The 13,161-nt window shown below is 40.7% G+C and overlaps 1 protein-coding gene across 2 annotated transcripts; it reads left to right on the top strand.

The window, feature by feature from the left end:
- Window positions 1-383: 383 nt before the first annotated feature.
- On the top strand, window positions 384-12,817 carry LOC132872867 (class I histocompatibility antigen, Gogo-B*0201 alpha chain-like). Of its 2 annotated transcripts, none has more exons than XM_060907979.1 (7): window positions 384-626; window positions 6,292-6,555; window positions 7,225-7,500; window positions 9,716-9,997; window positions 10,078-10,164; window positions 10,374-10,399; window positions 10,765-12,817. In XM_060907979.1, the coding sequence occupies exons 1-7, from the start codon at window positions 503-505 to the stop codon at window positions 10,813-10,815; spliced, it is 1,110 nt and encodes a 369-aa protein (XP_060763962.1). In that variant the 5' UTR covers window positions 384-502; the 3' UTR covers window positions 10,816-12,817. The 2 variants fall into 2 exon arrangements, with proteins under 2 accessions (XP_060763962.1, XP_060763961.1); XM_060907978.1 differs by having other exon boundaries at window positions 10,499-12,817.
- Window positions 12,818-13,161: the final 344 nt, after the last annotated feature.

Raw genomic sequence — 13,161 nt, 5'->3', positions numbered from 1 at the left:
CTTTGGCTAATCAGACACAAGGTACACCACCACTCTTGCTGGAGCAGTTGGGGGTTAGGTGCCTTGCTCAAGGGCACTTAAGCCAGTCCTGCTGGTCCAGGGAATCAAACCAGCAACCTTTTGGTCCTAAAGCTGTTTTTCTAACCATTACGCTATGGCTTCCCCTACTGTCTCAGATATGTGTTTTCTAAAGTGTTTCTATCAGGAAAAATATCCATATGATCAATTTTCACAATCTAGTAAAAATGTTTCAGATGGTCAGCTATACTTCGACTGTAATTGTTATGTGGGTTTTTTAAACAGAGACCTGAAATTGGTTAATTAATGTGTGTAGTGTGGTGTTCAGCTTTATTTTGAAATTTCTGTTCAGAGCAGAAAGATAATGAAAGTAGATCGGCAGCAGATATGCAGTGGTAGTTTTACCGACAGTCTAAAGATCTAACACACTGCCTTCTTTCCAGTGTGTTACCGCCTATAGACAGGACTTTACTCAAGTTTAGTTATGAAATTGTTTATTTTTGTTTATTTTGCCTCTTTGCTGGGAAATGTTGGGACTGTAACATGGAGCTCGACAGTTCCAGAAGTTCTGCTTTTCCTCCTGTCTTCTGTTCCTCTTTCATCAGCAGGTGAGTTTAGAAATGTAAAATATCAACTCATTGAAAGCTGTGTGAGCTCTGTGTGTGTGTCAGTAGTGACAGAGTGTAAATTACACAGCTCACTCCGGGGAATAAAGAAGTGTAATATGGTACTGAAGGTGTTTATCAGGGGCTCCAGAGATTTTCTTTTGAGCTGTTTGACTTTTCAGTGAGGTTTTTCTCTCTGCTCTGGAATTGAGGGTTTCTCCTTAATGTGCTACCAAGGAGGTTGTGTTTTCAGTTTGTGTGTTTGTCTCTAAACAGGATTATGCAAAAAAAAAACTACCAGTCCGATTTTCATGAAACTTGGTGGAAAGGTGTAGCAGGGGCCAAAGAGGAACCTGTTACATTTCAGAGTGGATCTGAATCACAGGGCAGCTTGATGAATTCAGTTTATTTGTCCCTCATGTTGCGACATTTGGCCTTGGTGGAGGTCTGAGCTCTCTGAGTGTCGTTCTCATTTCTACTGTCATACTGCCAACACACATACACACACGCACACATGCTCAGTAGCCACTCCGCGACTGTTATACTACCATTTTGTGTTAAAAACAAAGTGAGATATTCAGCTCATGGAATAGAGATATAAGGTTCACAGGCTAGCCTCCATAAACGCACTAAGCGTAAGATATCACACAGTGAGGCCACAGTCAGGGCTTACACACAAGCAGCAGCACCAGACAGACAGGTTTGTGCACATTTCCGCATTCCATCCATGCAGCCAGTCACCAGCACCTCGACTAAAGAATCCACAGTGTTCCGCTCCATAGACCTGATGTTACCTCAATGAGCTTCACAGAGAGAGAACTATAAGAAGGCAGAATTTGTGCCTCAGCTGCCAAATGCATTACATTTAACATTTATAATTGGCAACAGAGGAAAAGTATCATGCGGGATAACAAAACGTGTCTGTTGATTGATTGTCCATATGTGGACAATTATGAAATAAACGAATTATGATATGCATTGTTGATTATAATTTTCCCTCAGATGAGGAGAGTAATGGGGGCAGTGCTCTGTTTACCCCACAGTAATGCTGACTGTGAGACAGATTTCTCTCAAGTCAGGGAGATAGACACAGAGCAGAAAGAACCTGAATGCAGACACACTGACCTGCCTACTGCAGTGTAACATCAACACAGACACTTGCTGTGATGTGCAACCTCGTGAAGCTTTGGTGCTGAGCGCGAAAAAAAGTTGCCATGGAGTACAATTCAGAACATTAGAGTGACACTTTGTGTTTTTGTCAAACGGTTTTGGAGTTTTGCATTTATTCTGAAGGTTTATTGTTATTAATATTGAATAAAATTTACTGGGATATATAATTGTTAATTATCATTCAAATTTTCTTTTGCATCTTATAAGGATTTTATAAGGGAAATAAGGATTTTGGAGGTTCATTATACAGGTTTTTTTTGACATGTATGAAGCAGTGAAATAAACAGCGCTCCATTTGCTCATGGAACAGCGTTTTTAATGCTGCCCAGTCTCACCAAGGACGGTGTAAAAAGTGACGTGGTCTGAAATGATAATGATCTCCACCCTGTGGTGGGGTAAAAGTCACCCTGTAGATAAATGGTTGCTGTCAGGGAAGGGGGGCGGTGCTGCCACATCCTCCACACTCCTACGTGTGTGTATTTATATTTTATGCAGCTTTATACTTCTACTCCATGAGGCTCTATCACAGAGGCAAATATTCCACAACATCTGTCTGACACTTTTAGCCACTAGTTACTTTTCACATTACATTTTTTATTCACTGGAAAACTCACTGTCACACAGATGTGAATGTTTATGACAGTGACCCCCCACTGCCTCAGGGTACTTTTACTTTTGATATTTTAAGTAAAAAGGTTGGTGATAAGACTCTCATACGTTTAGTTCAGTAAGGTTTTGAATGCAGGACTTTTACTTATAATGGAGGATTTATATAGTGTGGTATTACTTTTACTCAAGTACAGGATCTGAACACTTCTTCCAGCACTGGTGCAGGCCAGCTGTCAAGAACAAGTTGGTATCAGAAACTGGGAGTCTCTTCTTCAAAGAGAAAGGCTTTATACTTCTTAAATACTGTGATAATTTGATCATTTATAATTAAAGCCTTATGTTATGGTCATTAATAAATCAGTCTAATGAGCATTAATGTGATGGGTGAAGTAGTCCATGCCCCATGCCCCGCCCTCCCCATTTACAGCACCCCCTTACAGAAAAAGTCCCAGCGTCCCTGCTCGAGACCCGCTCTTTAATAATACAGGCAGAATCCTGAAGTGGTCTGAGTAATGCCACGGACATAGTTTTTGATCTATTAAAAAACTTTGCAGTAACGGTGTCCACTTTATCAATATTCTCTAAAAAGATCTGAGGTTTGGTCAGTTGAGCTTTTTATAATGATGAACATTGACAAACTGGAAATATTTCAATTTTTTTTATAGTAAGCTAACAGCAGTTTCATAGCATGAGAAGTAGATATAATGGTCATTAATGTACAGTTATTAATGTACAGTGAGCTGGTCTTTAATTAGATTAGATTAGATATAACTTTATTGATCCCTTTGGGAGGGTTCCCTCAGGGAAATTAAAATTCCAGCAGCATAATTACAGGATAAACAGAGAATAGAAAATAGAGAAAACTTCTAGATAAATTAAGTATTAACATACACTCTAAAAAATAAAGGTGCTTCAGTGGTTCTTCAAATCTCTGGATGGTTCCATGGAGAGTCAAAACTCTGTGATGAACCATTACATTATGCGAAAGGTTCTTCACATTGGAAATGGTTCTTCAGAGCCTGGCATTCTCTTACCATTTGCTGGTCAATGCACATAGGCTATGTTTACACAAATCTGTCTTCACTGCTCAAACAAATGGTTTAAATGGTTCCTTAAAGAACTGTTGCATGAATGGTTCTTTGAAGCCCTAAAAAAGGTTCTTCTATGGCATCGCCCTGAAGAACCGGTACTGGCCCCATTATTTTTTAGAGTGTATACAAATATAAAAAAATAAGATATGAAAAAAAATCTAGCAGGAGGGGTATTGCACATTATATTGCACATTGTCCAGCTTGCTGTCCAGCCACAGCCCGAGGTACTTGTAGGAATCCACAGCCTCCACCTCGACTCCCTCAATCAGAACTGGCCGTGACCTTGGTCTGGACCTCCCAAAGTCAATGACCAGCTCCTTGGTCTTCAAGGTGTTGAGCTGCAGATGGTTCCTGTTGCACCAAACGGCAAAGTCCCTCACCAGGCTCCTATACTCCTCTCTTACCCCTTTTCCACCAAATCAGTTCCAGGGCTGGTTTGGGGCTGGTGCTGGTTCACAACTCATTCAACTTGCGAGCCAGCTGAGAACCAGTTTGCTTTACCATAGCTCACGGTGCTAAGGGAAGACACATCATTACGTCGCTGTATATGTCAGTTACGTTGTTGTATACATCATTACGTTGCTGTATACGTCAGTTACATCGCTACGTTTGCATAAACTTTGGCATGAATATCGAAGCAAAAACAACACGGAAGAAGCAACAGCAACAACAACAATAATAATAATAATGGATGACTTCGCGTTTGTACAGCTGCTGCTTCTCGTCGCTTAAAAATGGCGATCTTTCGCTGTCTTGTTATTGTTGTTGGTCTTAACAACTCCGCCCCCCCCCCGCTGACGTAAGCGGTTCTTTCCTCTGGCCCAGCAGAGAGTTGGTGCTAGCCTGAAACTGGTTTTTCTGGCCCCAGAGCCAGTTCTTTGTCAGTGGAAACAGAAAACCCAGTTCCAAACTAAGCACTGGCCCCGAACCAGCCCTGGAACTGCTTTGGTGGAAAAGGGGCATCTGTCGTCCCTGATACACCGCATGATGGCTGTGTCATCGACTAACTTCTGAATGTGACACAGCTCCGAGTTGTAGCAGAAGTCCATGGTGTACAGGGTGAAGAGAAGAGGGGCCAGCACCGTGCCCTGGGGTGCTCCGGTGCTGCTAATGTTGACATTAATGTACATTAATGACTGGAAGTATTTGGTAAAAGAGTAAAAAAAAAAATTAACATTACACAGGAAAAAATGGTGTCCTGATACTTTCAAACGCCATGTTTACACTGTTTTGACAGTTTGAATGGCACATTTTATGACGGTTTCTGAATGAAACGCATTTCTTAAACAACCATGCCGGAAGATGTGTCTTTGGTTGTGGAACAGATGTTACTGTGTTCAGAAGAGTCAAATAATTGGTCTGCATCAAGTAAATTAAACAACTAAGGAGATATTGAGTGAACCATTAATTACTCCTGAATTATTCCACAGTGCATCCTGTGATGGAGCTGTTATTAAAAGCACTGTTCCTCCTGCTTTAACATGCCAACAGACTAATAGCACTTTTTATTCCTAACAGGAAGTGACACTCCTATCACACACAGTTTATTGATTTTAGATGACATTTACCATGGAAGCACATTAGGATGACGTGCAGATAGCCCCATAAAGCTGCCCAACATGATTGAAGCGGTGGGCAGAGCTGTCAGCACTCAGACTGTGGCTATTAGAACTTGACCCGCAATGTGGATAATATCTTGGAAAAGCTTTCGGCTTTGCAATGGAAATTAGATCATTTTGGAGACCAAGATGGACATGGACATGTGGCGTAGGCGTGAAAAGAATGCGTCTGCTCGCTAAGACCAAACAAATTCCAATCTTATCTATTTCGGCTCCCTAGCCAGCACTGGCCTTCGTAAGGTCGTCGCTGGGGCAACAATTCCCCTGGAGAACACTGCTGTTAGACTCTCTCTTCAAAATTCCTTCCCCCACTCCCTGCGGTCGCCGCTTTTCACCCCCAAAGTGACAAGCAGGTACGTGACCAGCGCCCTCATGGCTGCAGGAGCAGACGGCTGCTTGCTTGCACTGGGTTACCTCTACCTCCTCCCCTCTACCCCCTCTACCCCCCACCACCCCTGATTCCCCCCTTTCCCCCCCTCAAGTCCTGTGTTATGATGTAAAATGTACTTGTGTTTTCTTGTGCTTATGTGCTGAGGTTTTTTAATGTTCCCACACTGTACTCCCGCAGGAGCATAGAGTGGGGGTGGGTTTTTTCTCCTCTCCTTTCCTCATGTTCGGTGTAATTTCTTTTTCCCCTGTCTTCCCGTACTGCCCCCCTCTGTAAGGACAGGTTGATGGTCAATTTCACTGGTAAAACAGTGATAATAAAGGGTTCATTCATCATTCATTCATAACATTGCCACACTCTTGGTGTTTGGATCCTCCAGTCACTGTTGCAGCTCGATTTGATCTTGCTGTTGATAATAAACACCGCAGCCTGTGTCACTAAACAGATCTGACATTGACTGGGTTCCAACTGTAATCCCTTCATCTACATTGGATTAAATAGATGTTTTATAATTATGCTACAATCAATAATCCATAATGAAATGCAAAAAAACCTTGTTTTTGTTTTGGGTTTTTTTGTTGTTGTTTTTTAGATTTTTTTTTTTTGCTTTTTTTAACAGAAACTGACATCTCTTATTTACTTCCACATGTGATCTTTGAGAGAGAGAGAGAGAGAGAGAGAGAGTTAGGTGGCCTTATTAACTCAGTAGGTGGGGATTTTGGTGACATCATCCTGAATTTTGCAGAATTTATGTATCTTTATTGTTTTACTTTATCTGTGATGAGTTACAGTCACACACACTCTGCAGTACCAACACACTGCTGTCAGAGGAATAAATCTCCCAGAATTCACTGCTGTTGGTCTGATGGATGGAGAGCAGTTTGTGTTCTATGACACCAACATCAAGGAGACGATCCCAAAGACAGAGTGGGCACAGAAGATCAGTGCTGATGATCCACATTACTGGAACTCAGAGACAGAACATATGCGGAATGAAGATTACATACTCACAGTCAGACTGGGTCGCATAATGGAGTGTTTTAATCAGACTCAAGGTGAGAGTGAAACACACTTAGCTTTTATAACTAGTGTACACACACACACACACACACACACACACACACTCAATGCCAGTTTAATAAGCTGGTGAAACAGCTCTGTGTAATAAACCTGTTAAAGTAACACAGAAATACAGTTTCCTTTCTGACATCATCTCAGGATTTATTGTGAAACCACAAACGAGCACAGAACAATACTGATGTGCAAAATAACATTCTGTATTCTCAGTAGTACACAGTGGTTCTGTAACATCGATTAAACAGCAGCAGATCATTATATCATCAGAGTCACAAACCCTTGGGCTTTGTCTCAAACTGCAGACTCTCGCACTAAAGACCTTCTCTCTACACTTTTAATGTTTTTTCTATTTAGGCAAACTACTGAGTGTCCATTATACAGTTTGGGCCACAGATTAAACCGATCCGAATGTGTTTTTACTTTACACACAGAGCTGTGAATCCATGCAGTGTAGAAGGACACAAAACACACATTTATTAAATATTCTTTTACTGACAATAACATTGTTCTACTACAAAGGACAAAGTGTAAAAAGGACGAGTAAAAAAATGCAGTGTAGCAGTTTGAATAGAGAGTGTAGAAGGAAAGTCAGCTCATCTGATCTCACCTCATTACGTGTGTGTGTGTGTGTGTGTGTGTGTGTGCAGGAGTTCATACACTCCAGTGGATGTTGGGCTGTGAGCTTGATGATGACGGCACCCCTACGGTATATGATCAGTTCGGTTATGATGCAGAAGATTTCATGAATCTGGATCTGGAAACTGTAACCTACACTGCAATGAAACCTCAAGCTGGAGAACTTATAAAGGAGTGGGATCCTACAGATGCTAAAGCTAAATACTATAAGAGCTACCTGGAGAATGCATGTATTCATTGGTTAAAGAAGTTTGTGTCTTACGGCAGAGAGACTCTGGAGAGGAAAGGTAAAGTGTGTGATCTGCTCTGTTACTGTCACTGCAGCTGTTCAACAAACACACATCTTATACATACATTGTGCATATACAACCCCGATTCAAAAACATTGGGACAAAAGTACAAATTGTAAATAAAAATGGAATGCAATAATTTATAAATCTCAAAAACTGATATTGTATTCACAATAGAACATAGACAACATATCAAATGTCAAAAGTGAGACATTTTGAAATTTCATGCCAAATATTGACTCATTTGAAATTTCATGACAGCAACACATCTCAAAGAAGTTGGGACAGGGGCAATAAGAGACTGGAAAAGTTAAAAATACAAAAAAGGAACAGCTGGAGGACCAAATTGCAACTCATTAGGTCAATTGGCAATAGGTCATTAACATGACTGGGTATAAAGAGAACATCTTGGAGTGGCAGCGGCTCTCAGAAGTGAAGATGGGAAGAGGATCACCAATCCCCCTAATTCTGCACCAACAAATAGTGGAGCAATATCAGAAAGGAGTTCGACAGTGTAAAATTGCAAAGAGTTTGAACATATCATCTACAGTGCATAATATCATCAAAAGATTCAGAGAATCTGGAAGAATCTCTGTGCGTAAGGGTCAAGGCTGGAAAACCATACTGGGTACCTGTGATCTTCGGGCCCTTAGATGGCACTGCATCACATACAGGCATGCTTCTGTATTGGAAATCACAAAATGGGCTCAGGAATATTTCCAGAGAACATTATCTGTGAACACAATTCACCGTGCCATCCGCCGTTGGCAGCTAAAACTCTATAGTTCAATGAAGAAGCCGTATCTAAACACGATCCAGAAGCGCAGACGTCTTCTCTGGGCCAAGGCTCATTTAAAATGGACTGTGGCAAAGTGGAAAACTGTTCTGTGGTCAGACGAATCAAAATTTGAAGTTCTTTATGGAAATCAGGGACGCCATGTCATTCGGACTAAAGAGGAGAAGGACGACCCAAGTTGTTATCGGCGCTCAGTTCAGAAGCCTGCATCTCTGATGGTATGGGGTTGCATTAGTGCATGTGGCATGGGCAGCTTAAACATCTGGATAGACACCATCAATGCTGAAAGGTATATCCAGGTTCTAGAGCAACATATGCTCCCATCCAGACGACGTCTCTTTCAGGGAAGAGGAAGACCTTGCATTTTCCAACATGACAATGCCAAACCACATACTGCATCAATTACAGCATCATGGCTGTGTAGAAGAAGGGTCCGGGTACTGAACTGGCCAGCCTGCAGTCCAGATCTTTCACCCATAGAAAACATTTGGCGCATCATAAAATGGAAGATACGAAAAAAAAGACCTAAGACAGTTGAGCAACTAGAATCCTACATTAGACAAGAATGGGTTAACATTCCTATCCCTAAACTTGAGCAACTTGTCTCCGCAGTCCCCAGACGTTTACAGACTGTTGTAAAGAGAAAAGGGGATGTCTCACAGTGGTAAACATGGCCTTGTCCCAACTTTTTTGAGATGTGTTGTTGTCATGAAATTTAAAATCACCTAATTTTTCCTCTTTAAATGATACATTTCCTCAGTTTAAACATTTGATATGTCATCTATGTTCTATTCTGAATAAAATATGGAATTTTGAAACTTCCACATCATTGCATTCCGTTTTCATTTACAATTTGTAATTTGTCCCAACTTTTTTGGAATCGGGGTTGTACTAATAACACACTCCTTCACTACAACACACACACACAGATAATGCACTATGGGAGTTTTGTTTACGGCAAAAATAAAAGTAAAATAAAAATCCAAACCCAAATTTCCATTTCTTTTCCATTTCCATTTCATTTTCCATTTCCTATATGTCTTCAAAAAGATGGTACCACAATGAAATGATAGAATTCCATTTCCATTTAAATTTTCCATTGAAGCGTTCAACATTAGTGTCAAAATTAACAAGAAATCAAAAATCAAATCAGCCATATTCAAACAGAGCTAACCTGTGAATATTTTAACATTGCATGTTTTTATTGTAAAATGTGCTGTGAGCTATTAAAAATACCTCAGAGATCAACCGCTACATCGCGAGCAGCAGGTTAATGACCGCTGGAGTACAGGAGAAATACTGCACTCTTTAATGATTATACCTCCACCTTAATAGTTCATGCAGCCCGAAAATGTTGTGACAAATAACATTTATCTTACAATTTAAAAAAATATTCATGTCTGTGTGTCTCTGCAGTTCGTCCTGAGGTGTCACTGTTCCACAAACACTCGCCTTCTCCAGAGGTGGTGTGTCACGCTACAGGTTTCTTCCCCAAAGCCCTGAATATCACCTGGAAGAAGGACGGAGAGGACGTGATTGAGGACGTTGAGCTCAATGAGACGTTACCCAACCATGATGGAAGCTTCCAGAAGAGGAGCATTTTGAAAGTCCCAGCTGAGGAGCTGCAGAAACACAACTACACCTGTGTGGTTCAGCACAGCAGCTTGGAGAAGGATTTAATCCTAGAAGTAGCAAAAGGTCTGAATAAAACTACAGATTTAGAGGGTAAAAGCTGATTTACTGCTGCAGCAGAGAATAAAGACTGTGCTGATTAACAGGTGGAGGATCGACTGGTATCATCATTGGTGTCCTTGTGGCTCTCGTTGCTGTCGCTGTTGTTGTCTTCTTGAAGAAGAGGAACTCTGGTGAGAGGAGGAAGGAGGCAGATGTGAAGTTTTCAGAGACCAGATTTACACTTTCTCATTCTAAGAGGATTTGATGAATATTTTGCATATTTTTAATCTTCATTAATAAATTAGACGAGACAATAAACTGATATGAACTCATCATCTCATGAAGCCAAACACAGCACTGAGATTTTATAATAACTGTCTGTCCATCATCTGTGTTTCAGGATTCAAACCTGTTCCCCCAAACCCTGTAAGTGAACCTTTATGATCCATAAATGATGTTTAAAACCACTACATTATTTATTAGCAGCGTTTAGTTCACTTTGTGATGGATTTGAATGTTTTACAGCCTCTGAAGGAGATTCTTCCTCCAACAACTCTTAAACTGTGGCTGTGTGTCTTCCTGCTGGAGAGACAGATTAAGACATGATGATGTTTACAGTGTAATATGGAATAAAAATGTGTGTGTGGAGTGAAAATCCAGCAGAAAAGCCTGAGCTCACATTAAATCTCAGATCAGAGCTGATATTTGTCTCCATTGTCAAGTGCAGTTTAATGTCCAGCTATAAGATTGTGCTGAAATACTTCTCTCCCTGTTGTTCTCCTCTTTCACAGGTGAGGAGGTGCAGCCATGCTTCTGCTTCTTCTGGTTTTAATCACATTTAGCAGAGTGTGTAATGCCTTACTGCCACAAACTGGACTGCAGTGTGTAACACAGACATATGATCATTATATCTGTATTTTAACAAGAGATGAAGAAAAATTCTACAAAAACAAAAAGTCCTGTAATAATGTCCTGTAGCTCTTAGAAACTTTATCCTGCTCATATTCTTCCTTTTTATTGTGGAATCCTTTGTAAATATTACTCTACTGTAAATATTACTGTAAATATTACTGTAAATATTACTCTACTATCCTGTCTTTTGTAAAAACTGTGAAAAGGATTGAAATTCTAACAGTTGCTGCTGAACACTTAAAGGATATGGGACATGAAACATAAAAGCATGCTATATCAGTTTCTTTCCATTAAAAACATGAATTAATTGCATCAACAAATACAAAATCATCTATTAAATTCAGCAAAATCGTTATATTCGTGATGATTATATGGCATTTCTGCTCGACTTCCGATATGCATTTTTTGCAACCGGAAGAGCCGCTGTCACGTGATCATACGTCACAAAAACTTTCGGGCACAGCACAAGCGGGTAGATGAATGGAGAAGTGGATGACAAGAAAATTGTTTTTATAGTCTTTAAAGTACATTGGACATCATGGTGTATTGTGCTGCTTATGGTTGCAATAATTCCAATGGGAAATGCCCTGGAGTAAGTTTTTTTGCATTCCCCAAGGACCCGAAGCTGAGGAAAGTGTGGGCTCACCTGCTCATGCGCAGTAGGCTTCGCGCATGCGCAGTAGGCTTGGTAGGACAACTTTACAGAACACCTGTTGAAAAAACTTTGCACCTACTGTTTCCCACAAACTGTATTTGGACCATTTCACTGAGGATTCTTTCAACATTAATACTCAGGTACTGAGTGATATTAATTCATGAAACATGAAACAGGAAGCATAAGGATGAGGAAAAAAAAAAAGTTCAAATCGGGAAGCTGCGCACACCTGCGCCAGGCTGCACAAATGCGCGCAGCTTCCCGACCCAAACCGCCTCTCTCTCATCCTTACACTTCATGCCTCATGCTCCATGAACCAACATCGCTATTTTTTTAAAAAAATCGGATCTGCGCGATTCAGCCATGAAAAAGGCGGCATCCGCCGAAAGGCGCGCTGTTTGCATCCCTGCACGGAGACCAGGGGACAGGGCAGGAATATTTTTGTTGATATGAGTGATCCAGTGCGATTTCGCGACCCCCCTGTTGAAGACCTCTGCGCTAAGCGACTGAAAGCCGAGGTAAGGATTAGTATTATAATTTTGGGTGTATCAATTATTGATTATCATAATTCTGACTCGTTTCGCCATTTTGAATGTTTTCATCTCGGACTCTGGAAGCATTGTATCTCAATCAATCTTGAAAAATATCAGCAAAAAAAAAACTAGCTTGCAGCGGACTTTAGCTAGATCTATGATTAACTTTCAATGTATGATACAAAAATAATACTTCTTTCAACAGATCATTAGCCTTTGAGCAGAATTGTTTTTAACTTACCAGGAAGTGTTATCCAGCCGACCGCTTTCAGTTTCATGAGGGCTGAATGAACTCTCACTCTCAGAATCATCTGACCCTTCAGAGTAAAGACAAGATCTATGTTCATGTGAATTTCCAGCTATCGGTTCGAATTGATAGGGTCTAACTTCACATCTCTGTGAAACATCGGGAATATCACTGTCGATGGTGTCCATTTCGGTAACCTGTTTACATTAGATTCCCAAGCGTTGGCTCCTTGGAAAGTTTTTGTGACATCACGGGTCACGTGACCACCGAGCTCATTAACGAATCCTTGTTTTACGCTGATGTATAAAAAAACTTGAATAATGTGATGATTTTCACATTTTTGACGCCCTGCAGTGATTTAGATGGCATTTCTTATGTCCTTTATACATAATTATGCCCAGGTAAAAATCCATGTCCCATATCCTTTAACTACCTCTGTCACTAATGTCATAAATGTTACTTTGTCAGTCCATGAATAAATCTTTATTTTTGTGTTAGGGGTGTTTGTATGGTTGTTATTTGGTTTGAGGATTTTATTTCTGCTGGTTTTGATTTTGTCAGGATTCTCCTTCCTGCTCTCCTCCATATCCAGCACAACAGGAAAATCTGATTTTGATTTGATGTGTTTATTTCGAACATATCAAAATAAAACAAAACAAAAAAGCAAATGGACATTCAACCACAGACATAAAAAGCACATAATGACCTGGTCCATGCCCTCGCCACGGCCCAACAGAGCCAGCACCAGGCACTGATCACCCTCTGGAAGGAGCAAGAACAACGCTTCGAAACCCTGGTGCTGGCACAACAGGAAGATCGCCAAGTGTTCCGGCACCTGCTC

The sequence above is a fragment of the Neoarius graeffei genome, chromosome 24 (genome assembly GCF_027579695.1).
Source record: "Neoarius graeffei isolate fNeoGra1 chromosome 24, fNeoGra1.pri, whole genome shotgun sequence".
Lineage (NCBI taxonomy): Eukaryota > Metazoa > Chordata > Actinopteri > Siluriformes > Ariidae > Neoarius > Neoarius graeffei.
This window is presented reverse-complemented; position numbering and strand designations above follow the sequence as displayed.